This window comes from Schistocerca nitens, chromosome 12, assembly GCF_023898315.1.
Source record: "Schistocerca nitens isolate TAMUIC-IGC-003100 chromosome 12, iqSchNite1.1, whole genome shotgun sequence".
NCBI lineage: Eukaryota > Metazoa > Arthropoda > Insecta > Orthoptera > Acrididae > Schistocerca > Schistocerca nitens.
Window position 1 is genome coordinate 126,212,230 of NC_064625.1, and position 26,102 is coordinate 126,238,331.

At 44.7% G+C, this 26,102-nt stretch overlaps 1 protein-coding gene across 1 annotated transcript in view; it reads left to right on the top strand.

Moving 5' to 3' along the window:
- LOC126214952 (tyrosine-protein kinase Fer-like) overlaps positions 1 to 26,102 on the top strand; it is a 118,754-nt gene that overhangs the window by 61,982 nt on the left and 30,670 nt on the right. Inside the window, exons 3-4 of the mRNA XM_049941588.1 lie at positions 3,614 to 3,790; positions 16,777 to 16,990. Coding sequence (XP_049797545.1) covers positions 3,614 to 3,790; positions 16,777 to 16,990 — 391 coding nt within the window. The remainder of the gene's footprint in view (positions 1 to 3,613; positions 3,791 to 16,776; positions 16,991 to 26,102) is intronic.

Sequence of the window (26,102 nt, forward strand, 5' to 3'; positions counted from 1 at the left end):
TAACGAAATGGTGTCGTCATTTCTCTGAAGGTAGGACCGATGTTCATGACGAACAAAGAACAGGTCGGCCATCTGTGATCTCTGATGCCCTTCTTCGGAGAACGGAGGAAGCAATTCGTGTGAATAGACGTCTCACATTGAAAGAATTGCTTCAGATCATATTGGACGTGTCAATGACAACTCTTTATGACGTTGTTACTGTCAAGGTAGGGTGCAGGAAATTGTGTGCACGCTGGGTTCCAAAACTGTTAACGGAAGAACACAAAAAGAAAAGGATGGGCTTTGCACTCGAATTCCTCACACGCTATGCTGATGCAGGTGACGAGCTCCTTGATCACATTGTGACAGGTGACGAGATGTGGGTTTATCACCATACACCTGAATCCAAGCAACAATCAATGCAATGGCGCCATTCGAATTCACCAAAAGCCAAGAAACGCAAAACGTCGATTTCAGCGAAGAAAATCGTGGCTTTTGTTTTTTGCGACAGACAAGGCATTCTTCTGTTGGAATTTATGCCTCATGGAACGACAATTAATGCTGCTGCATATTGCCAGACTTTCTAACGTCTTCGAACGGCAATTCAAAACAAACGCAGGGGAATGCTGACAAGTAGAATCCGCTTGCTTCATGACAACGCTCGGCCTCACACAGCGCTCGTAACCAAAGCACTAATCAAACAATTAAAATGGGACGTATTGGACCATCCGCCATACAGCCCGGACATTGCGCCCACCGACTTTCGTGTCTTCCGTTAACTGAAATCACATCTTGGTGGAAAATCATTCCACGACAATGAAGAGATCAAAGCTGAAGTTGAAATGTGGTTCCGACAACAGGCGGCAACCTTCTATGACTGTTGGATACAAAAGCTTGTGCACCGACTTAACAAATGTTTGGATAACGGGGGTGATTATGTCGAAAAATAACAAATAATCCAGTTAATAAGATGGAACTGACGTTTTCTAAATAAATGTTCTATTTAAGGACGGCGAGCCATTGTATCTATACTTTTATTTATTTATTGTTCCGTGGGACCATATTAAGGAGAAGTCTCCATGGTCATGGAACGAGTCAATACATGAAATTATAACACGATAGTAGAAACAGATAAAATGAAATATAAGAAACGTATTCAGGTGTCAATTAGTAAGTTTAAATAAAGAAAATAAACAATGTAACACTGGAATCCGCTTAATGTTTCAGCTCTTCCAGGAGCTCCTCGACAGAACAGAAGGAGTGAGCCATGAGGAAACTCTTCAGTTTGGACTTAAAAGTGTTTGGGCTACTGCTAAGATTTTTGAGTTCTTGTGGTAGCTTATTGAAAATGGATGCAGCAGAATACTGCACTCTTTTCTGGACAAGAGTCAAGGAAGTGCTTTCCACATGCAGATTTGATTTCTGCCTAGTATTAACTGAGTGAAAGCTGCTAACTCTTGGGAATAAGCTAATATTGCTAACAACAAACGACATTAAAGAAAATATATACTGTGAGGGCAATGTCAGAATTCCCAGAGTATTGAATTGAGGTCGACAAGAGGTTCTCGAACTTACACCACATATAGCTCGAACAGCCCTTTTTTGAGCCAAAAATACCCTTTTTGAATCAGAAGAATTACCCCAAAAAATAATACCATACGACATAAGCGTATGAAAATATGCGAAGTAGACTACTTTTCGTGTTGAACTGTCACTTATTTCAGATACTGTTCTAATGGTAAATAAAACAGCATTTAGTTTCTGAACAAGATCCTGAACATGGGCTTTCCACAACAGCTTACTATCTATCCGAACTCCTAGGAACTTGAACTGTTCCATATCGCTTATAATATGCCCGTTCTGCAAAATACTAACGCGAATTCTTTACAGACGAATGGAAAAACTAGTAGAAGCCGATCTTGGGCAAGATCAGTTTGGATTCCGTAGAAATATTGGAACATGTGAGGCAATATTGACCTTACGACTTATGGTAGAAGAAAGATTAAGGAATGACAAACCTACGTTTCTAGCATTCGTAGACTTAGAGAAAGCTTTTGACAATGTTGACTGGAATACTCTCTTTCAAATTATAAAGGTGGCAGGGGTAAAATACAGGGAGCGAAAGGCTATTTACAATTTGTACAGAAACCAGATGGCAGTTATGAGTCGAGGGACATGAAGGGGAAGCAGTGGTTGGGAAGGGAGTGAGACAGGGTTGTAGCCTCTCCCCAATGTTGTTCAATCTGTATATTGAGCAAGCAGTAAAGGAAACAAAAGAAAAATTCCGAGTAGGTATTAAAATCCATGGAGAAGAAATAAAAACTTTGAGGTTCGCTGATGACGTTGTAATTCTGTCAGAGACAGAGCAGTTGAACGGAAAGGACTATGTCTTGAAAGTAGGATATAAGACGAACATCAACAAAAGCAAAACGAGGATAATGGAATGTAGTCGAATTAAGTCGGGTGATGCTGAGGGAATTAGATTAGGAAATGAGACCCTTAAAGTAGTAAAGGAGTTTTGCTATTTGGGGAGCAAAATAACTGATGGTGGTCGAAGTAGAGACGATATAAAATGTACACTCGCCATGGCAAGGAAAGCGTTTCTGAAGAAGAGAAATCTGTTAACATCGAATATAGATTTAAGTGTCAGGAAGTCGTTTCTGAAAGTATTTGCGTTGAGTGTAGCCATGTATGGAAGTGAAACATGGACGATAAATAGTTTGGACAAGAAGACAATAGAAGCTCTTGAAATGTGGTGCTACAGAAGAATGCTGAAGATTAGATGGGTAGATCACATAACTAATGAGGAGGTATTGAATAGGACTGGGGAGAAGAGAAGTTTATGGCACAACTTGACTAGAAGAAGGTATCGGTTGGTAGGACATGTTCTAAGGCATCAAGGGATCACAAATTTAGCATTGGAGGGCAGCGTGGAGGGTAAAAATCGTAGAGGGAGACCAAGAGATGAATACACTAAGCAGATTCAGAGGAATGTAGGTTGCAGTAGGTACTGGGAGATGAAGAAACTTGCACAGGATAGAGTAGCGTGGAGAGCTGCATGAAACCAGTCTCAGGACTGAAGACCACAACAACAACAACATTCTGTCTGATCAAAATATCGGTTCTTGTTGAATTGTGACTTAGAAACTGTAAAATCTGAGTCTTACTGTGATTTAGCATCAAATTATTTTCCACAAGCCTCGAACGTATTTCATGAACTGCATTATTTGATAATGTTTCAATATTACACACAAGATCCTTCACTACCAAGCTGGTGTCATCAGCAAACAGAAATATTTTTGAATCACCTGTAATCCTAGAAGGCATATCATATAAATGAGAAACAGCATTGGCCCCAGCACTGACCCTTGGGGAACGCCCACGTAACAGTGCCCCATTGGGACTGAACGTCACTACTACTCTGAATATTGCGGAGAATTACCTTCTGCTTTCTGTTCTTAAAGTAAGAGGCGAACCAATTGTAAGCTACTCCCCTTACTCCATAATGGTCCAACTTCTGCAGTAATATTTTCTGATCAACACAGTCGAAAACCTGGACTTTTCGAAATGCCCTAGTAGCTGCAGGCCCCGGTGGAACCTTCGGCATGATGGATGAAGTGCCCATGTGTTGCAGGGCTGGTACTGCAGGCCGGGAGTTTTCTTCGGCAGCGTGGAGCAGCTGGTGTCGGGTTACCAGACGTCTGGGCAGCTGTTGCTGGAGGGATGGGGCGGGCGTCTCCTGAGGCCCGTGCAGAACGTCACCTGCGACCTCACCAGCCAGGACGTCACCCTCATCAAGAGGATCGGGGAGGTAAGTTCGGTTCGTCTGTGCTGCTGTACACTGTCGGATATCTGGGACGGTTCTGAGGTGTCAGTTGGGCTGTTTAGTATATGCCTAAGATGCTGCATGTCAGATCCCCGATGCATTTATCGTCAATCACTCCCTCCAGTACCAAGTCACAAGCGACTGGAGAAAGGCGCAGGTGACTCCAGTATATTCCAGGTGATCAAATAGTCAGTATAAATTTGAAAACTTAATAAACCACGGAAAAATGTAGATAGAGAGGTAAAAATTGACACACATGCTTGGAATGGCATGGGGTTTTATTAGAACGAAAAAAAAAAGTTCACAAAATGTCCGACATATGACGCTGGACAGCAAAACGTCAGTGACTGTGCTTGACAATCGTGTATAAAAGGAGCTGTAATGAGAGAGAGAATCAGATGCGCAAGTAGTCGCAGCATGTTGACGTTACCTGAAAAGGCGCTTTTAGTGAAGCTGTATTATCAGAATGGGGAATGTGCTAGTTCAGCGTTACGATCCTATCGCCATAGGACTGAAAGAAGTCTTCCGAAGTAAGAGTGATTTCAGGTGTGCCACAGGGGTGTGTCGTAGGACCGTTGCTATTCACAATATACATAAATGATCTTGTGGATGACAGCGGAAGTTCACTGAGGCTTTTTGCGGATGATGCCGTGGTATATCGAGAGGTTGTAACAATGGAAAATTGTACTGAAATGCAGGAGGATCTGCAGCGAATTGGCGCATGGCGCAGGGAATGGCAATTTAATCTCAATGTAGACAAGTGTAATGTGCTGCGAATACACAGAAAGAAAGATCCCTTATAATTTAGCTACCAGCCGGCCGCGGTGGTCTCGCGGTTCTAGGCGCGCAGTCCGGAACCGTGCGACTGCTACGGTCGCAGGTTCGAATCCTGCCTCGGGCATGGATGTGTGTGATGTCCTTAGGTTGGTTAGGTTTAAGTAGTTCTAAGTTCTAGGGGACTTATGACCACAGCAGTTGAGTCCCATAGTGCTGACAGCCATTTAGCTACCATATAGCAGGTCAGCATCTGGAAGCAGTTAATTCCATAAATTACCTGGGAGTACGCGTTAGGAGTGATTTAAAATGGAATTATCATACAAAGTTGATCGTCGGTAAAGCAGATGCCAGACAGATTCATTGGAAGAATCCTAAGGAAATGCAATCCGGAAACAAAGGAAGTAGGTTACAGTACGCTTGTTCGCCCACTGCTTGAATACTGCTCAGCAGTGTGGGACCTGTTCCAGATGGGGTTGATAGAAGAGATAGAGAAGATCCAACGGAGAGCAGCGCGCTTCGTTACAGGATCATTTAGTAATCGCGAAAGCGTTACAGAGATGATAGATAAACTCCAGTGGAAGACTCTGCAGGAGAGACGCTCAGTAGCTCGGTACGGGCTTTTATTGAAGTTTCCAGAACATACCTTCACCTAGGAGTCAAGCAGTATATTACTCCCTCCTACATATATCTCGCGAAGAGACCGTGAGGATAAAATCAGAAAGATTAGAGCCCACAAGAGGCATACCGACAATCCTTCTTTCCACGAACAATACGAGACTGGAATAGAAGGGAGGTACCCTCCGCCACACACCGTCAGGTGGCTTGCGGAGTATGGATGTAGATGTAGATGTAGATGAAGGGGATTCGAACGGGTAAAGGTCCGTTGACAAATGCAGCTGTGGCAAGAATGATTTCGAAGTTCGAAGCCACGGGTTGTTTAGACGGTAGACCCCGTAGTGGCCGACCGAGCACAAGGCGTAATGCTGCTGAGACAGTTCAGGAAGAAATGGAGACTGTAGCGGGTCCGGCTATGCACGGGGAAGTCAGCGCTCGTGCAGTCGCACGTCGCACCGGCATTCCATCCACTACTGTTTGGTTGGCACTTAGGTGTACCCTCCGATGCTATCCGTACAAAATCCATCGGCATCGCGAACTGTTACCTGACGATTTAGTGAATCGGAGGGCATTTGCGGTGTGGGCGTTTCAAAAGATGGCGGAAGATGACGATTGATTGAGTAACGTGTTCTGGACCGACGAAACACATTTCACGCTCCGAGGGTCTGTCAACGCCCACAACTGCAGAATTTGGTCTACCAAAAATCCTAGAACTGTCGTGGAAGCTCTATTGCACGAAGAGAAAGTCACGGTTTGGCTTGGATTTACCACATCTACCGATATCGGGCCTGTTTTCTTCGAGGAAATGCGTGATTCTGGTTTTGTAACTACTACCGTGACGGGTGAGAGGTACGTTGATATGTTACAGAATCGCATCGTCCCCAGCCTGGCTGATAAACACCTGCTGGAACGTACGATGTTTATGCAGGATGGCGCTCCACCCCATATTGCTAGACACGTGAAAGATCTCTTGCTCGCGTCGTTTGGTGGTGATCGTGTGCTCAGCCGCCACTTTCGTAATGCTTGACCTCCCAGGTCCCCAGACCTCAGTCCGTGTGATTATTGGCTTCGGGGTTACCTGAAGTCGCAAGTGTATCGTGATCGACCGACATCTCTAGGGATGAACATCCGACGCCAATGCCTCACCATAACTCCAGACATGCTTTACAGTGCTGTTCACAACATTGTTACTCGACTACAGCTATTGTTGAGGAACGATAGTGGACGTATTGAGCAATTCCTATAAAGAACATCATCTTTGCTTTGTCTTACTTTGTTATGCTAATTATTGCTATTCTGATCAGATGAAGCGCCATCTGTCGGACATTTTTTGAACATTGGTATGTCATTCCAAGCATATGTGTCAATTTGTACCTCTATCTACATTATTCCGTGGTTTATTCAGTTTTCAAATTTGTACTGACTTTTTGATCACTCAGCTTTGGCATGCTGGGTCGGTGAACCACGAAGCTCGTAGCGAGCAGACAGCTCCACACACGCTCCGACACCGCTCAGGGACTGCCAGCGGAGCCAGGCGACTGCACAGGCTGGAGATAAGTTCCCTGGTCCGCAGCAACCGACCGACCCTACCCAGACCCCCCTCGCCGGAACGGCGCAAATATCAATACACATTACTGCTGCCACACGTAGGAGGAAGAAGAACCACGGCGAAACCGCGACAAGGGCGCGAAACGAAACACAGATAGGCAGCGAAGTGACTTGACGCCGCTGGATTTTTTCTTGTGGGGATTCGTCCAAGACACTGTTAATAAAGACGTTCCAACTACACCTGAAGATATGCCAGAGAGAATTCTTAGAGCGTGTGCTTCGATAAGTTCCGATGTGACAAGGAGTACTCAATCCATGATAAGAAGATTGCAGCACTGCATTGATTCCTATGGTCTTCACTTCGAACACCTTCTGTAAATGGACGTTCGTGCCACCTTTGTGACCTTCGTTGACCTTCAAAGACCTTACTGTTAACAAATCATTGGATTCGTCTCGACAGCCGCTATCAAAAAATAATTACCAAACTGTAGCATCCCATTAAAAAAAACAAACAAAGTTGACCTTCATATCTCTTACGCGACCCCACCTAGCAACAAAAAACCAACGTCATATTATGGCCCCCATTGTCCCATGCAACTTTTGTCCCACAAACTTTACACGCATCGCGGACCTTCACCGGGAATACCGACTTGAAACTCTCACGGAGGTAATCCACAAACTCACCACAAGACTATACAGAAACTCCAGACATTCGCAGAACCCGTTTATTCTGAATCTGGGGAACTACGACCATAACCATAGATGGAAACATAAAAGACCAAAAGACATACTTGTAAGGGCATAACATCTACGGCCAAGCATACGCAAACATAACGGCACAGGCGAGCCCCTGTTAATCAGACGCTATTACTGGATATCCAGCTGAAATACACTGCCGAATAACTGGCACCACACAGGGAAGCCGTACCGTACACCGCATGCAAACAAGCTCCACACATCCCCCACACAGTGAGACGATCTATGGCCGATCTCCCACTACTGTATAACGATCTTGATTGTTCCAGGAATGTAGCAGCTGCAGCCACTGGGATACATCGCCATCGCTTGTCACGGTAATGATGCATGATACCCATACTAACAAATCCAACCTTGCATGAGCTATCGCAGCTAGTAAGCCACTACTGCTCTTACTACCCATCCCACTGTCGCAGAGGTTTTTTTCCCACGGCACGAGCCATGGCACTTTTTTCCCTCTGCTCTTCAAATCGCTACCCTCACTCGCGTTTCGTCCACTATCTATCACCTTATGGACCGTGTTAATGCGTAGCCTTACCCAGACGCACGGACAACATCACAGCCCAGCATCCTGTGATCCACTTACTAGATAACTAACATGTTTTACGGAGGTGACAGTAGAACTTTTGGTTTGGTCACCACGTTGGTGCGGGCGTGGAGGGGCCCCATCTCTATTTTAAAAACAGCTCCTCTTAAACTTTCGGAGTCATTCTTGGTGACAATAGTTAGTGACTCATACTCTATTTACGACGCAAAGTGGTACATATTGCACGACTTGGGAAAGCAGGAAAACAGACAAAAAATATCGTTCATGCTTGACACAAGTCAGACCCCCCATATTAAGTCGATATCGGTCTCTCAGGAAGGAATACGTCCTCCTCGGGCATTAATGCGAATTTGCACCTGTTATCCATGTTGGCTACCAGAGTGTTGAGGAGTCCTTCGGGGATACTCTCACACCCCTCTCTGAAGGCGGTTTTCAGTCCTTGCGCGGTTTGGGGAGGGGGTGTTCTTCCAAGAGCATCCCAGGCTTGTCCTGTAGGGTTTGTCCCAGGAGAATGCAGGCCATTTCATAGATTCAATATCTTCACGTTCCAGGGTGTCAGGGAACTCAGTTGTCCTGTGTGGATTGCATTGTCGCTCCGTGAAACTCACGGACTTCGAACGTGGTCAGGTAATTGGGTGTAACTTGTGTCATACGTCTGTATGCGAGATTTCCAAACTCATAAACATCCCTAGGTCCACTGTTTCCGATGTGGTAGTAAAGTGGAAACATGAAGAGACACGTACAGCACAAAAGCGTACAGGCCGACCTCGTCTGTTGACTGACAGAGACCGCCGACAGTTGAAGAGGGTCGTAATGTGTAGTAGGCAGACATCTATACAGACCACCACACAGAAATAATCCAAACTGCATCACGATCCACTGCTACTACTATGACAGTTAGGCGGGAGGTGAGAAAGCTTGGATTTCATGGTCGAGTGGCTGCTCATAAGCCACACATCACGCAGGTAAATGACAAACGACGCCTCGCTTGGTGTAAGAAGCGTAAACATTGGACGATTGAACAGTGGGAAAACATTGTGTAGAGTGACGAATCACGGTACAGAATGTGGCGATCCGATGGCAGGGTGTGGGTATGGCGAATACCCGGTGAACGTCATCTGCCAGTGTGTGTAGTGCCAACAGTAAAATTCGGAGGCTGTGGCGTTATGGTGTGGTCGTGTTTTCATGGGGGGGGGGGGGGGGGGCTTGCACCCCTTGTTGCTTTGCGTCGCACTATCACAGCACAGGTCCACATTAAGTACCTTCTTTCTTCCCACTGTTGAAGAGCATTTCGGGAATGGCGATTGCATCTTTCAACAGATCGAGCACCTGTTCATAATGCACGGCCTGTGTGGGAGTGGTTACACGATGCGAGCGTGGGGTTCATCTGCTATTCTGTTATTCTGCGCAACGGATTAATCTGACAAGGGAACCTCCCCATCGCACCCCCCTCAGATTTAGTTATAAGTTGGCACAGTGGATAGGCCTTGAAAAACTGAACACAGATCAATCGAGAAAACAGGAAGAAGTTGCGTGGAACTATGAAAAAAATTAGTAAAATATGCAAACTGAGTAGTCGATGCGTAAGATATGCAACATCAAGAATAGTGCGAGCCCAGGAGCGCCGTGGTCCCATGTTTAGCGTGAGTAGCTGCGGAACGAGAGGTCCTTGGATCAAATCTTCCCTCCAGTGAAAAGTTTAGTTTTTTATTTTCAGTTTATGTGACAAACTCTTATGTTTTCATCACTTTTTTGGGAGTGATTATCACATCCACAAGAAAACCTAAATCGGGCAAGGTAGAAGAATCTTTTTACCCATTCGCTAAGTGTACAAGTTAGGTGGGTCGACAACATATTCCTGTCATGTGACGCACATGCCGTCACAAGTGTCGTATAGAATATATCAGATGTGTTTTCCTGTGGAGGAATCGGTTGACCTATGACCCTGCAATCAAATGTTTTCGGTTCCCATTGGAGAGGCACGTCCTTTCGTCTACCAATCGCACGGTTTTGCGGTGCGGTCGCAAAACACAGACACTAAACTTATTACAGTGAACAGAGACGTCAATGAACGAACGGACAGATCATAACTTTGCGAAAATAAAGAAAGTAAAATTTTCAGTTGAGGGAAGACTTGAACCAAGGACCTCTCGTTCAGCAGCTACTCATGCTAACCACGGGACCACGGGGCTCCGAATCTTAAGTGTTCCTTGATGTTGCCTATCTTGCGCATGGACTATTACGTTTGTATACTTTACTAATTTTTTTCATAGTTCCACACAACTTCTCCCTGATTTCTCGATTGATCTGTGTTCCGTTCTTCAAGGCCTATCCACTGTGACAACTTATAACTAAATCTGAGGGGGGTGCGATGGGGAGGTTCCCTTGTGAGATGTACCCTTTACCCTGTGGCTCCTGCAAGATGCAATTTCCACCCCCACACTACTACAGAAGTCAGACAGACGCTCCTAACATTCTAAAGAGAAATGTCTGAAAAACTTGCAGCAATAAATATCTTCTGGTGTCGTCCGCTGTAAGGAAATGACACCAAAATTCACAAAATTTCTTACATAAATAGTGGGATACTTGGGTACTGGAGTAGTGCTAGTTAGTGTAAGAAAAACATGAAACTAACGAGAATTATTATTTAGTTTGCAAAAATTCTGTGGAATCACAATGGCACTTTTAGTTATGGGCTGAACAAGTTATATCCTGGTTCTTTTCGGAATGTGAAGTTACCTCTCAAGGATAGGATTCGCTAATGAAATTTCTATACAAAGTTTGTTATTGACTTGGCAGAATGGCTGAGAGGCGCGCCTACTCAACTTGAATAATTATCCTTTAGAATGTTGCTAGGTACGGTCAAAGCTGTCACGTGTGAAATGCAGTGAAGTGTACTGTTGTGGAGGAAATATGGGGCTCGCAAGAGCTGTAGCACCCAATACCGTAAGCTGCGATGACTGCTGTCTGCGCCGCTCGCTGCTGACAAATAAGACAACTCTTGTTCTATCTGGATTGACCTTCGCCAATCAAACTCTCCCTACGCCTTGATGAAATCAAGGATTCCTATTCGCCCCTAGTCTAACTATTGGCGTGGTACACCGGTCAGATAACCAGTCCACCGCGATGCCACTCAAAAATTCGCTCGCAGGCGTTAGCTATAACTCTGTCCGTTCACACCACACAATAAGTGTGTCGGCCAACACAGTGAACAACGCTTAATTGCAAGGACTCAATATAGAGAGTCGCACTTCGGTTCGCTCTTGACAGAGGTGCTCTCCCAGTAAAGTACTAAGGAGAGACTTGTTCCTCGCTCCAAGAGCGACAACGGAACGGCCCCTCTCCACGCCAGACGTGAAGGGGTATATCTTTCGGTCTCTTCCATTACTCCTTCAGCTCAAGGCGTCAGAAATATCGTCTGCCAATCAGCACTGCTCTTCTAAAACGGGAGAATGACGTTTCATTTATGGTGACCAATCTGGAAATCTGTAGTATCGGCGTTTGGCGTTTGCTGTCTACCTGTGAAAATCTCTGGAACTGCATGCTATGTGTAAAGAATGCGTAGGCTGGCTGCTCCCACACAATGTGTCAGAATTTGCTTTTAAGCCGAACACAGGTTCGTTCCTTCTTTCCCTCGAGTGAACGCTGTCTGCTCCACGGGCGTCCACCAGCCGACGTAAATGGGTTGGGACTGGCCTCCTGGCGTACGGTTGCCTCTCTCGAACTAAAAGTTCCTGTGACCGTCATGTCTGGAATGTATGTGTGTATGCCAGCTTCGAGTATTTCAACCACAGTGCGCACTTGCGATTTATTAGTTATTTGCATATCGTTTACATCAATGCATACAACATTGACATTATCTTATCGAGTTTGGGTTCGAATGAAGCGTCTTGATGTGCGGAATATGATGTGAGGGCGGAGTATGTAACCAATGAAGGTCAGGAGACCATGACATCTTACAACATCTATACAGACTACCACACAGGAATAATCCAAACTGCATCACGACCCACTGCTACTACTATGGCAGTTAGGCGGGAGGTGAAAAGCTTGGATTTCATGGTCTAGTGCTGGCCGGTGTGGCCGTGTGGTTCTAGGCACTTCAGTCTGGAACCACGTGACCGCTACGGTCGCAGGTTCGAATCCTGTCTCGGGCATGGATGTGTGTGATGTCCTTAGGTTAGTTAGGTTTAAGTAGTTCTAAGTTCTAGGGGACTGATGTCCCATTGTGCACAGAGCCATTTGAACCATTTGAATTTACCCTTTCAATGGCTCATAATGAAGTAAGGAAATCGTCATGACGTTCTTCAGATGCGGTCCAGTTGCAACAGACTGTAGATTCTTTTAAATAGCGGTGAGATGGGATGGCTTTGGGCGTCGACAGCATTCGGAGTTCCCCAGGCTACGCCTAGAACACGAACTACGAATACGAACAAAATCTTCTATTAAGTTCAGAAAGGACTGCGTAGATTCCAGACAGGTTTCAACTTCGCTTTGTAGCGTGAACTGGTACGACATCTGTATTTGTACACTACTGCCCATTAAAATTGCTACACCAAGAAAAAATGCAGATGATAAACGGGTGTTCATTTGACAAATATATTATACTAGAACTGACATGTGATTACATTTTCACGCAGTTTGGGTGCTGGGATCCTGAGAAATCAGTACCCAGAACAACCACCTCTGGCCGTAATAACGGCCTCGATACGCCTGGGCATTGAGTCAAACAGAGCTTGGATGGCGTGTACAGGTACAGCTGCCCATGCAGCTTCAACACGATACCACAGTTCATCAAGAGTAGTGACTGGCGTATTGTGACAAGCCAGTTGCTCGGCCACCATTGACCAGACGTTTTCAATTGGTGCGAGATCTGGAGAATGTGCTGGCCAGGGCAGCAGTCGAACATTTTCTGTATCCAGAAAGGCCTGTACAGTTCGTGCATTATCCTGCTGAAATGTAGGGTGACACAGCGATCGAACGAAGGGTAAAGCCACGGGTCGTAACACATCTGAAATGTAACGTCCACTGTTCAAAGTGCCGTCAATGCGAACAAGAGGTGACCGAGATGTGTAACCAATGGCACCCCATACCATAACGCCGGGTGATACGCCAGTATGGCGATGACGAATACACGCTTCGAATGTGCGTTCACCGCGATGTCGCCAAACACGTATGCGACCATCGTGATGCTGTAAACAGAACCTGGATTCATCCGAAAAAATGACGTTTTGCCATTCGTGCACCCAGGTTCGTCGTTGAGTACACCATCTCAGGCGCTCCTGTCTGTGATGCAGCGTCAAGGGTAACCGCAGCCGTCGTCTCCGAGCTGATAGTCCGTGCTGCTCAAACTTCGTCGAACTGTTCGTGCAGATGGTTGTTGTCTTGCAAACGTCCCCATCTGCTGACTCAGGGAGCGAAACGTGGCTGCACGATCCGTTACAGCCATGCGGATAAGATGCCTGTCATCTCGACTGCTAGTGATGCGAGGCCGTTGGGATCCAGCACGGCGTTCCGTATTACCCTCCTGAAACCACCGATTCCATATTCTGCTAACAGTCATTGGAGCTCGACCAACGCAAGCAGCAATGTCGCGATACCATAACCCGCAATCGCGATAGGATACAATCCGACCTGCATCAAAGTCGGAAACGTGATGGTACGCATTTCTCCTCCTTACACGAGGCATCACAACAACGTCTCACCAGGCAACGCCGGTCAACTGCTGTTTGTGTATGAGAAATAGGTTGGAAACTTTCCACATGTCAGCACGTTGTGTGAATGCTCTGAAAAGCTAATCATTTGCATATCACAGCATCCTCTTCCTGTCTATTAAATTTCGCGTCTGTAGCACGTCATCTTCGTGGTGTAGGAAATTTAATGGCCATGACCATGAACGAGATGAGACAACTTGCATTCGAAACAGCCGAGAAAAGCAAAGAGAAAACTTACTTTTGGAAAAGAAATATTGTATCAAAAAGGCCTTTTTGGCGACAACAGTGATGCGTCCGAAGACTTTCACTGTTTGTACTGCCTGGAACTTTACTCCCATTCAAAACGCGGACACTCTCGTTACGGTTTCAGAATGCTATTTTGTAGGTACAAATTGCATGTGCTGGAATAAGCCACAGAAAAAACTTCATTTGTGATTTCTTTAACTAGATAGGACTGTTGAGGATCATTTTCTCAAAAACGGAACTAATTTTGTCTCTTCATGGATTCACATTCGTAATTCTATTTTCCGTCTCCGCTTTTTGTACGGCTGAAGTGAGAAACATTAATTGATACTGTTGCAGAATTGTTTCAAGCGAAGTCTTTTATTTGTTAACTACGAGTCTGTTAGACATATGGGCTCAAAATGGTTCTAATGACTCTGAGCACTATGGGACTCAACATCTGAGGTCATCAGTCCCCTAGACCTTAGAACCACTTAAACCTAACTAACCTAAGGATATCACACACATCCATGCCCGAGCCACGATTCGAACCGGTTACCGTAGCGGTCGCGCGGTTCCGGACTGAAGCGCCTAGAACCGCTCGGTCACAACGGCCGGCTATTTAATGTATCAAATATGTAATGTTTATCTGATTTTTTTACTTTTTTTTTTTGCTCGTATGTTATTTTAGACTGACATCGGACTCAAATGACATATTATGCACTTTTTACAAGAACGTCAAAACTGGATGGTTTATATTAATTTACAGACATGACACCAAGATAGCGAAACCTACAAACGAATCAGGCACGGTCCTGATACAAATTTTATTTAACATCATGGTTTATGAAGCAGTGATGACTTAAAAACAAAATGGTATATCATTTTAGCTAGACTTCGCCTGATAGGTTAATGTCTTAACTTATTAACGACATGAAGTGAGATTGCGTTGTAATGGTACTCTCAAGGGTCAATATTCCCAGACACAAATGAGTAGTTCGATCAGGGCAGTTTTCTGTACGGATTTCTGTATGCACACAGGTTGACTTAGCTCAGAGGTGAACGGTGATTCTCAAGATGTGGTGGGTGAAATGCACTACTGGCCATTAAAATTGCTACACCACGAAAATGACGTGCTAAAGACGAGACATTTAACAGACAGGAAGAAGATGGTGTGATATGCAAGTGATTAGCTTTTCAGAGCATTCACACAAGATTGGCGCCGGTGGCGACACCTACAACGTGCTGACATGAGGAAAGTTTCCAACCGATTTCTCATACACAAACAGCAGTTGACCGGCGTTGCCTGGTGAAACGTTGTTGTGATGCCTCGTGTAAGGAGGAGAAATGCGTACCATCACGTTTCCGACTTTGATGCAGGTCGGATTGTAGCCTATAGCGATTGCTGTTTATTGTATCGCGATAATGTTGCTCGCGTTGGTTGAGATCCAATGAGTGTTAGCAGAATATGGAATCGGTCGGTTCAGGAGGGTAATACGGAACGCCGTGCTGGATCCCAACTGCCTCGTATCACTAGCAGTCGAGATGACAGGCACCTTATCGGCATGGCTGTAACGGATCGTGCAGCCACGTCTGAGTCAACAGATGGGGACGTTTCCAAGACAACAACCATCTGCAGGAGCAGTTCGACGACGTTTGCAGCAGCACGGACTATCAGCTCGGAGACCGTGGCTGCGGTTACCCTGGACGCTGCATCACAGACAGGAGCGACTTCGATGGTGTACTCAACGACGAACCTGGGTGCTCGAATGGCAAAACGTCATTTTTTCGGATGAATCCAGGTTCTGTTTACAGCATCATAATGGTCGCATCCGTGTTTGACGACATCGCATGAACGTATATTGGAAACGTGTACTCGTCATCGCCATAATGGTGGCGTGATGGTATGGGGTTCCATTGGTTACACATCTCGGTTACCTCTTGTTCGCATTGGCGGCACTTTGAACAGTGGACGTTAAATTTCAGATGTGTTGCGACCCGTGGCTCTACCCTTAATTCGATCCCTGCGAAACCCTACATTTCAGCAGGAAAATGCACGACCGCATGTTGCAGGTCCTGCACGGGCCTCTCTGGATACAGAAAATGTCCGACTGCTGCTCTGGCCAGCACATTCTCCAGATCTCTCACCAACTGAAAACGTCTGGTGAATGGTGGTCGATCAACTGGCTCGTCACAATACGCCAGTCACTGCTCTTGATGAACTGTGGTACCGTGTTGAAGCTGCTTGGGCAGCTGTACCTGCACACGCCATGCAAGCTCTGTTTGACTCAATACCCAGGCGTATTAAGGCCGTTATTACGGCCAGAGGTGGTTGTTCAGGGTACTGATTTCTCAGGATCTATGCACCCAAATCGCGTGAAAATGTAATCACATGTCAGTTCTAGTATGATATATTTTTCGAATGAATACCCGTTGATCATGTGCATTTCTTCTTCGTGTAACAATTTTAATGGCCAGTAGTGTATGAGCACAGTTGTGGATGTAGCTGACGATCTTTGGTTTGAGGGGCGCTCAACTGTGCTGTCATCAGAGCCCATACAAAGTCCCAATTTTTACACACTCAAATTTTTTTCGCTGTCCAATCTAGCCAGTGTCAGGAATGATGTTGATGAAATGATGAGGACAACACAAACACTCAGTCCCCGGGTAGCGAAAATACCCAGCCCGGCCGTGAATTGAACCCCAGACATCAAAATCCAGAGGGTGCAATGCTAGCCACTAGATCAATAGCTGCGGCTGCGGATGTAGATGTGTGTACACCTGTGTTACAGGGCTACTTTGGGGAGGTGTTCCTAGGGCTGCTGAGGAGTTCTGGGGAGAAGGTGGCGGTCAAGATGTCCAAGGTGGACCTTCCCGACGAACGCCGGCGTGACATCATTGACGAGGGCCGGCTGCTCCACCGCTACAGACACCGCCACGTCGTCGGCTTCGTCGGCATGTGCCTCTACCACAGCACCATCATGGTCGTCATGGAGTTTGTCCCAGGTGGGTCCTCACCGTACTTCTCTCAAAGGCTCCGTGCCGTGTCAAAAACCAAATTGTTGTGTACATAGTTATGCTTAGTCAGCGCGTACACAACTTCCCCACTAGAGCGCGCCCCGCTAAGCACAACAGCGCAGGCGCAGCGCTCGTCCATCTCCGCACTACGAGATGGCGCTGCCTTAGAGATGGACCAAATTCTGCTTCCGCCAATCCGCGTATTAATATGTCACGCAGCTAATGAGACTGCTGCTAATGTAGAACCTTTTCTCCTCGCGGATCACAATCGCGCAGTGATACCAGAACGCGCGAGGTATTATAACGAGTGTACAGACCTCCGATTAGTTAGTATGCATTAGTCTGTATTTATCTGCACCTGTCTGTACCAGTCTACATTAGTCTGTACCAATCCATAGTCAAGTTTCAGTCTGCACCTAATAAGATTATCATATTCCTGTACATGGCCATTAAGATAAATGTATAGACGCTTTGTCAAGTATCAGAGATATGTGAGAATAAGATTAACGTACCAAGACCAAAGGAACTTCAGACTGTCAATTGTAAATAGCATCGAGAATAAAGTTAAGTAATTTTATGCTTGTTATTATTTTAATAAATGTGTGTGAAAATTAATCAAGTTCTGTTTAATGTTGGTCACCGTCAATCTGCTACTCTAAGTGTGCAAGCGGCATTTCTATCGACTGACCTAACGGCAGAAGATAAACACGCCACGATAAGACCACGAGACATATTGCTGACACTCGCCTACTTCGTTAGAGCGACAAGTCAAATAATCTGGTGGTGTGTGTACCGAAGGTCTTACAGTACGCACACAACACGAATGAACCTCTCTTACCATACTTTTGATAACGTTTCAGGAAGAGTACGAGAGTCGTTCAATAAGTAATGTCCACATTTTTTTCCTCAGAACATTTTTACTGTTGAGTCAGATTTTGGTAACAATATACATTAGCATGTCCTTTTTTGTATGTAGTCTCCGTTCTATGCCCGCACACCAACATTGTGGAAGAGTATGTATTCTGTGCTGGTGAAAGCTCACGTCCTGTAGGCGTAGCCATGTTTCCACTGCACGACTGATTCTCTCGTCATCATCAAAGTGTGTTCCCCGTAGAGAATCTTTAAGCGGTGCAAAGAGATGGAAGTCTGAGGGTGCCAGGTCTGCACAGTAGGGTGGACGAGGCAATGAAGTCCAACCCAAATTGGCGATGTGTTCCCAGATTCTCAGATTTGCGTGTGGGCACGCATTATCGTGTTGGTGCACGCTATCTGCTGCATTCTTGTCTGATCGAATACGTCGGAAACGGTTGAGTTTATTCAGAGTCTTCACATATGCTTCTGAATTGGTGGTTGACCCCCTTGGCATCACATCCACGAGAACGACACCATCACGATCCCAAAAGACTGTCACCATTTTTCTGGCAGAGGGGGTTGTCCCGAATTTCTTTTTTTGTAGTGAATGAGGATGATGTCACTCCATGGACTGCCTTTTTGTTTCCGGCGCTAAGTGGTGCACCCAGCTTTCATCCTCCCATAACGATCCCTGACAGAAAGGCCTCTCTGTCGGTCTCAAAACACTCCAACAATTGAGTTAAATGGCCTGTTTTAGAATCTTGTGGTCCGTTGTGAGCGTTTGTGGTTCCCGTGGTGAGCACCTCTTTGAATATCCGAGAGTGTCGATCACTGCAGACTCGCTTCCAATGCTGACCGACAACTGTAGAGCCCATTGTCGAGTTGTGATGCGCCGGTCGGCACGAATAGTGGCATCCGCACGATTCAGCATGTCCGAAGCAGTGGCTGTGTCAGGACGTCCCGAAAGTGGCTGATCGTGGAGCTCTGTTTCTGCATTTCCTGCGGCTGTAACTTTCTTTACACATCGCCAAACTGTACTCCTATCAACTGCAGCATCGCCATACACTGCACACGAACTTTTGTGGATGTTCTTTTTCTGCACAAAATAATTCAATAACAGGACGCGGCTTGTAACGTAAGTCATATGTAGACGCCATTTTGACGTTGTACTACTGCCACATCGGCAAAAGCAGGATGTTTTGCTGTTGCACTGCAATGCACAGCCACATGTCAGTCAAAAACCCATGGAAGCGATCACAAAACTCGGATGGAAAACACTGAAACACCTACCTTACTGTCCTGACTTGGCTCCATGTGACTATCATCTCTTTGGGAAACTGAAAGACTCTCTTCGTGGAACAAGGTTTGAAGATGATGACTCCCTTGTGCACGCTGCCAAACAGTGACTCCAACAGGTTGGTCCAGAATTTTACCGTGCGGGTATACAGGCGCTGGTTCCAAGATGGCGTAAGGCAGTTGAGAGGGATGGAAATTATGTGGAGAAATGAATATATTGTTTCTAAAGGATGTATCAACACACTTTAAAACTTTCAAACATGTAGAATAAACGATGGATTTAAAAAAAATTGTGTGCATTTCGTTTGACCCTCGTATCTAAAAAATGATTCGTCTTCTAATGGCATATTTTCAAACTGCGCCAATATGAAAAAAAAATGGCACCTGAGCGTTGTAAACTGTTTTCCCATACAACATCTACTCTGTTGACTCTGTGACTTTTTATTTACTTATTTATGTATTTTTGTGGCATCAGTCCCCTGACGGATTTGATGCAGCCTGTCACGAATTCCTCACCTGTGCCAACCTCTTCATCTCAGAGTAGCACTTGCAATGACATAGTCAATTATGTATTCCAATCTCTGTTTTACTCTACAGTTTTTACCCTTACCATTCCGTCTAGTACCATGGAAGTCATTCCCTGATGTTTTAACATCCTGTCCCTTCTCCTTGTCAGTGTTTTCGACGTATTTCTTTCCTCTCCGATTCTGCACAGAACCTCCCTATTGCTTACCTTTTCAGTCCACCTAATTTTCAACATTCCGCTGTAGTGTATAGCGTCCCCAGTGCTATATTACGAAAAGACTTAAAAAACAGTATTTATAAATTGAATAATATATTTTTATCATGTAGCCGTAAAGTAATAATCTCTCTGTCCAAGTTTCAAATGCAAAGAAATAATTTATGACAAAATGATCTAAAGAGACGACAAGATACGCTCTTTTGTTAATTTTTTCCTTCCTCTTTTGTCTTGAATGTGTATAGAGGGACATCTTGCGAGTGCTGGCAAATGTAAGCATATTTGTATGAGTTAAGCATATAATATACTGATTTAATATTATTGTGCACTTTTAATTTGTAAGAGGTGATCCCGATTTCATGTCCGCCTTCCTTGAATTAACCTGCATTCAAGTAATTTACAGTTCAACAATCGCAGCGGCCGATGCAGCCAACGACGCCATTACGTGGCGATATTAACTTATGAAAAATTAGCGGAAGCGGAAAACTCGCCCGCTATTAACATAATATTAATTTTTCTCCACAGCCGCCCGACGTTGCAGAAAATACTTAGCTTTAAGATTCTTATTTTCAGTACCATAGCCGAGACCCAGAGCCAGGACTCTGACTACAATACAATGGTTAACGGTGGTAAGAAAAATACTCTCGCGCGTGTGTGGGCCGCAACTTTAATTAATAACTAAAGATCTTATGCTTTAAAGTGAACTGACTAGCCGAGGAAATTAATATGAAAAGTTTATTACATTGTACAGCTTATATGCTCATGTTTTAAGATTCAGCAAGTCTAACATTCATTAACGTAACAAATAATTTAAGATTAATATTGCTAAAATGGAGAACTTCAGGAAAGCATTTAATCGTAAAATCAAAATTAAATGAAATATCATTTTTATTAAGGCCCACCACGTAAGTCGGCAACAATCAAAAAATAATAATAACAATAATAATATATATATTAAATTACGACGGCCGACGGACGCCCCACGTTGGGCGCCAATCTCGCGTCCGTGCTGCTATTTAGTAGGTGGGTCCCCTGCTGTGGTTCCTGTAGTAGCACAGGCCGACATTTTCCACAGAGGCGCCGAAGGCACTGACCCACCTGGGAGCCACAAAGTGTGTGCTAGGTTAGTCACTGGCAGGTCCAACCAGTACACCAGTTTTACAGAAACGCTATGTGAACTCAAACGGGAATCGCTGGAGGGATGAAGACGCTCTTTTTGTGAACTGCTGTGGAGAAAGTCTAAGGACCCAGCTCTGGTGACAGACTGCAGCGTGATAGTACTGCTATGAACGGTAATCATGCCTAGGGACAACGAAGACAAGATAAGAGAAGTCTGGGCTCATACAGAAGCATACAGACAGTCGTTTTTGCCTTGCACCATTTTCGAGATGATCGAGAACGTGAATGAGTAGAGTGGACATCACGAAACTAGACATCTCAAGGTCACAGCTTCGCCCTGCAGTCTGCCAGCGCTAAGTGCCCTGTTGCCATATGTACACTTAACGGCACTGTAGGTCAGCGTCGTGTGTATGTCCTGTGTTTCTGTGCAACACTGTGTGTTCATGTGTGGCTTCAGTCTTCCATGGAATGGTAAACTGACACGTGTTTGGTAGTGAGTGAAAGGCAGGAGCAGGCCGACATGTAGTGCTGCTCCAGTCGGTGTGTGTAAAGAGCAAAAATGCATTTGAAAACCTTCTAAAATTGTCGTCTCGAACGTATCCAATGATTTGTTACTGATCTGGTCGACAGTGAGCAGGCCAGTAATAATAAAAATTTCGCGGTAGTTCATAAAATAACAACTAAACTTTGTAGTCTTTCTGAATCAGCTGTGTTTCATGTTAACAGAACAATACCATAGGCAGGCTCTCTAGAAGTGAACACGAGTTTCGATTCTCCAAGAAAGGGATGTACACGGAAGCACCAAAGAAACTGGTATAGGCATGCTTATTCAAATACAGAGAAAGCAGAAAATGGCGCTGTGGTCAGCAAAGCCTCTACAAGTGTCTGGTGCTGTTGTTAGATTGGTTACTGCTGCTACACTGGCAGGTTATCAAGATTTAAGTGTGTAGGTAGCGACAAAGTGGGGATTTTCGTGTACAAACATTTCACGCATGTACTGTGAATATCAGGAATCTGGTATAACATCAAATCTCCAACATCACTGCAGCCAGAAAAAGGTCCGGCAAGAACGGGACTGACGATGATTGAAGAGAATCGTTCAACGTGACAAAAGTGCAAATTGCTGAAGATTCCAATGCTGGGCTATCAACAAGTGTCAGAGTGCGAAGCATTCAACGAAACATCATCGCTATAGGCTTTTGGAACTGAAGGCCCACTCACGTACCCTTGACACAAGGCTAGAAGCAACCTATTCTTGAGTACTGTTCGAGCCTTTGGGATCTCTATCAGGTCGGATTGAGGGAGGACTTAGAAGCAATTCAGAGGCAGGTTGCTAGATTTGTTATTGTTAGGTTTGATCATCACGCGAGTGTTACTGAAATGCTTCAGAAACTCGGGTAGGAGTCTCTAGAGGAAAGGAGGCGTTCTTTTCGTGAATCGCTACTGACAAAATTTTGAGAACCAGCATTTGAAGCTGACTGCAGTACAATTTTACTGCCGCCAACTTACATTTTGCGGAAAGACCACAAAGATAAGATAAGAGAGATAAAGGCCCGTACAGAGGCATATAGGCAGTCATTTTTCCCTCTTTCTGTTTGGGAGTGGAACAGGGAGAGAAGATGCTAGTTGTGATACGAGGTACCCTCCGCCACGCACCGTATGGTGGATTGCCGTGTATGTATCTAGATGTAGATGTAATCAGATACACATCAGTGTGGATAAGGTATTCAGTATTCTTAGAATAGTGTATAGCCACTTAAATATTAAATATAGACACTAAAAATTAATTATCTTGGTGCCAAGTCTCATATGGGATTCACTGCTCTCTGTCGACACTTTTAGCAGAACTCAGCATGTTCTCCGACCATTTCAGTGCTTACTGGCTAACTGTTAGTTGTTGAGTTGGTAGGATGCACACAGAATACAGTGGCCAATAGACGCGCAGTCAGCGGAGCGAGAAGGCAGTCAGTGCAATGCGGGGGAAATGCTGAGCACTGGAGGGGAAGCACCATTCTGAAATGAAGCATGCGATCACATGTTTTTTTTTCTTTTTCTTTTTTTAAATATTAAGTGGAGCCGCTCCATGCTCACACTTGCATGGTGACCATCCAAAAGGACCTATTGTCACCTCAGCCTTGCCTAGTAAGTAGAAAGAATTTCGCTGAAATTGCAACAAAAGCGGCGACTTATCTTTGCCTAACTTTTAACCATTTGTAAGAGAAGCGTCACGAGTGGCGAATTTTGTTGCAATGCTAAAATTTGCTTCTTTTGCCAAAACACAGCGGAGTTTACACGAGTCACCTCACTAAAATATGAAACTTCCTGGCAGATTAAAACTATGTGCTGGGCCGAGACTCGAACTCGGGACCTTTGCCTTTCGCCGGCAAGTCCTCTACCAACTGAGCTACCCAAGCACGACTCACGCCCCGTCCTCAGTTTTACTTCTGCCAGTACCTCGTCTCCTACCTTCCAAACTTCACAGAAGCTCTCCTGCGAACCTTGCAGAACTAGCACTCCTGAAAGAAAGGATATTGCGGAGACATGGCTTAGCCACAGCCTGGGGAATGTTTCCAGGATGAGATTCTCACTCTGCAGCGGAGTGTGCGCTGATATGAAACTTCCTGGCAGAGTTAAACTGTGTGCCGGGCCGAGACTCGAACCCGGGTCCTTTGCCTTTCGCGGGCAAGTGCTCTACCAACTGAGCTACCCAGGCACGACTCACACCCCGTCCTCATAGCTTTACTTCTGCCAGTACCTCGTCTCCTACCTTCCAAACTTTACAGCTCTCCTGCGAACCTTGGAGAACTAGCACTCCTGAAAGAAAGGACATTGTGGAGACATGGCTTAGCCGCAGCCTGGGGGATGTTTCCAGAATGACATTTTCACTCTGCAGCGGAGTGTGCGCTGATACGAAACTTCCTAGAAGATTAAAACTGTGTGCTAGGCCGAGACTCGAAGCACTTGCCTGCGAAAGGCAAAGGTCCCGAGTTCGAGTCTCGGTCCGGCACACAGTTTTAATCTGCCAGGAAGTTTCATATCAGCGCACAGTTCGCTGCAGAGTGAAAATCTTATTCTGGATCACTAAAACATGCTGTGCAGTCGCAGTTGCGTGAGATTTTTGAAACAGTGCTTTATTAAATGACGAGTTGAGGACAAATAAGTTCAGTAGCTTATGCAGAAGAACCTCCTCAGTAGAAAAAGAAAAGTGTAATGTCTTCACTTATGTTGTTCCAAAACCCACAGCATTTCTCGTTTCATCAGTTATCGATGGCCATTAAAAATTACATTCTTTCATCAAAAAGGTCTGCAATTGCTGGAATAGTGGGGTAGATAATCAAGTTCCCTATAGCAGCCATGTGGCAGAATGCTCTCGTCTTTGTGTGGTATCACTTGACAAAATCTCCTTTCGATATCTCAAACCGTTTAAGAAATGTGGGGAATGTTATGGATATTTGAGTCTGGTTTTCTCGCTGGTGCAAGAGATTGCATATAAGTGTGCTACCAAAGATCACTCTTCTCAAGATTGCTGACAGATAGAGACCTCCACCCAAGTCTAACGAGTAATTCAACATAAAATTTGTACGCAGCAACATATTACACAATATGCACCAAACACAAAATCTCAGAAACTCCTATTTGTCATTGCAAACTTATTCAAATTTATATTAGAGCAAATAAGCCCTCGGTCACAAATATTAAGTCAAAATTGACCAGGTTTCGACGCTACTATGAGCGTCGTCTTCAGAATTAGACTAACTGTTCTAAAACATATTAGGTATATTATACATTTAAAAAATTAAAGTTTGTACTGACTGGAAAAAGATGCAATACTTACGAGTCACATATTAAAAAAGGTCTAAGCCGGAAAGGCGACGTCATGAATAGTTGTAAGTAAGATGGCGAGTCGCTAAGGGCTGTTCGTACTTTAGTGAACAAGGGTTGCAACAAGACTGAGGTGCCCACGTTAGAAAGTGTGGGCAAGTAAACACGGTGTTGCTACGAGCGCCATCTAGTAGCCGCAGAAACAACTAGGCTACTGTGCATCTGTACATTCAAAATTAGACACTTGAAATTGTGATGCAGCTGATTCAGGCATAACGTAAGCACTAATAATAATAGGATGAAGTTACATATTTATCTGCTTGAAACAGAGATACTTTTTGTAACGTAAAAAAACGTTAGTTATGACATACAAGAAAACAGCAAAGATGTAACAGGAAAACAACATTTCGGTAAACTGCATGAGGAAATCTGAATCAAAGCCAAGCAATGGCTTTATACAGTCGAAAAAGTTTTTATTTCACAGCTGCTGCTGTTCGTTGAGAATGAGGCCATCATGACGAGAGAGATGTTTGAAAATCTCCAATTCCTCTAAGACATCTAACCTACGCCCCTTCTTTTCGGTATGCAGAATATTGTTATCGCCTATGGCTTTAGGCACGTGTCCAGTAATTAAGAGATGATCGGCAAAGGATGCATTTAGGGGACTGGTGCCGTTCTTTCTCAAAAGATGTTCTTTATATCTGATGGTGAAAGCACGTCCAGTTTGCCCCATATAACAGGAGAAGCAGGTATCGCAGATGATCTTATAAACGCCAGAACTTTCTGTAGGGGAGCGAAAGGATTTCAAAAATGGCTCTGAGCACTATGGGACTTAACTGCTGAGGTCATTAGTCGAAAGGATTTCAAATTATGAATGAAGTTTCTCTTTAGATTATTATTAGTAGAGAAGGCAACATTGCAGTTGTATTTGTTGCGAAGCATGCGCTGAATCTGATAGGAAATGCGTCCGATGAAAGGAATATAAAAACTTTTTTTGGGTTAATTTCAGTGCATGAGGTTCTTGCAGGTTTTTTTTAGGATATCGTCCACTATGTTAGGTGTATGTTCATTATTGACTACTATGGTTTTAAGTAAATTAATCTGTTCATTAAACTTTTCTGTTGAAAGTGGTATGGAGGTGGCTCGGTGGACGGCAGAGTGCAAAAAGGCCATTTTTTGAGACTGTGGGTGAAAAGAGGAAGCAGGCACGATTTGGTCAGTACTTGTAAGTACTGTATCTTTTTCCAGTCAGTACAAACTTTAATTTTATTA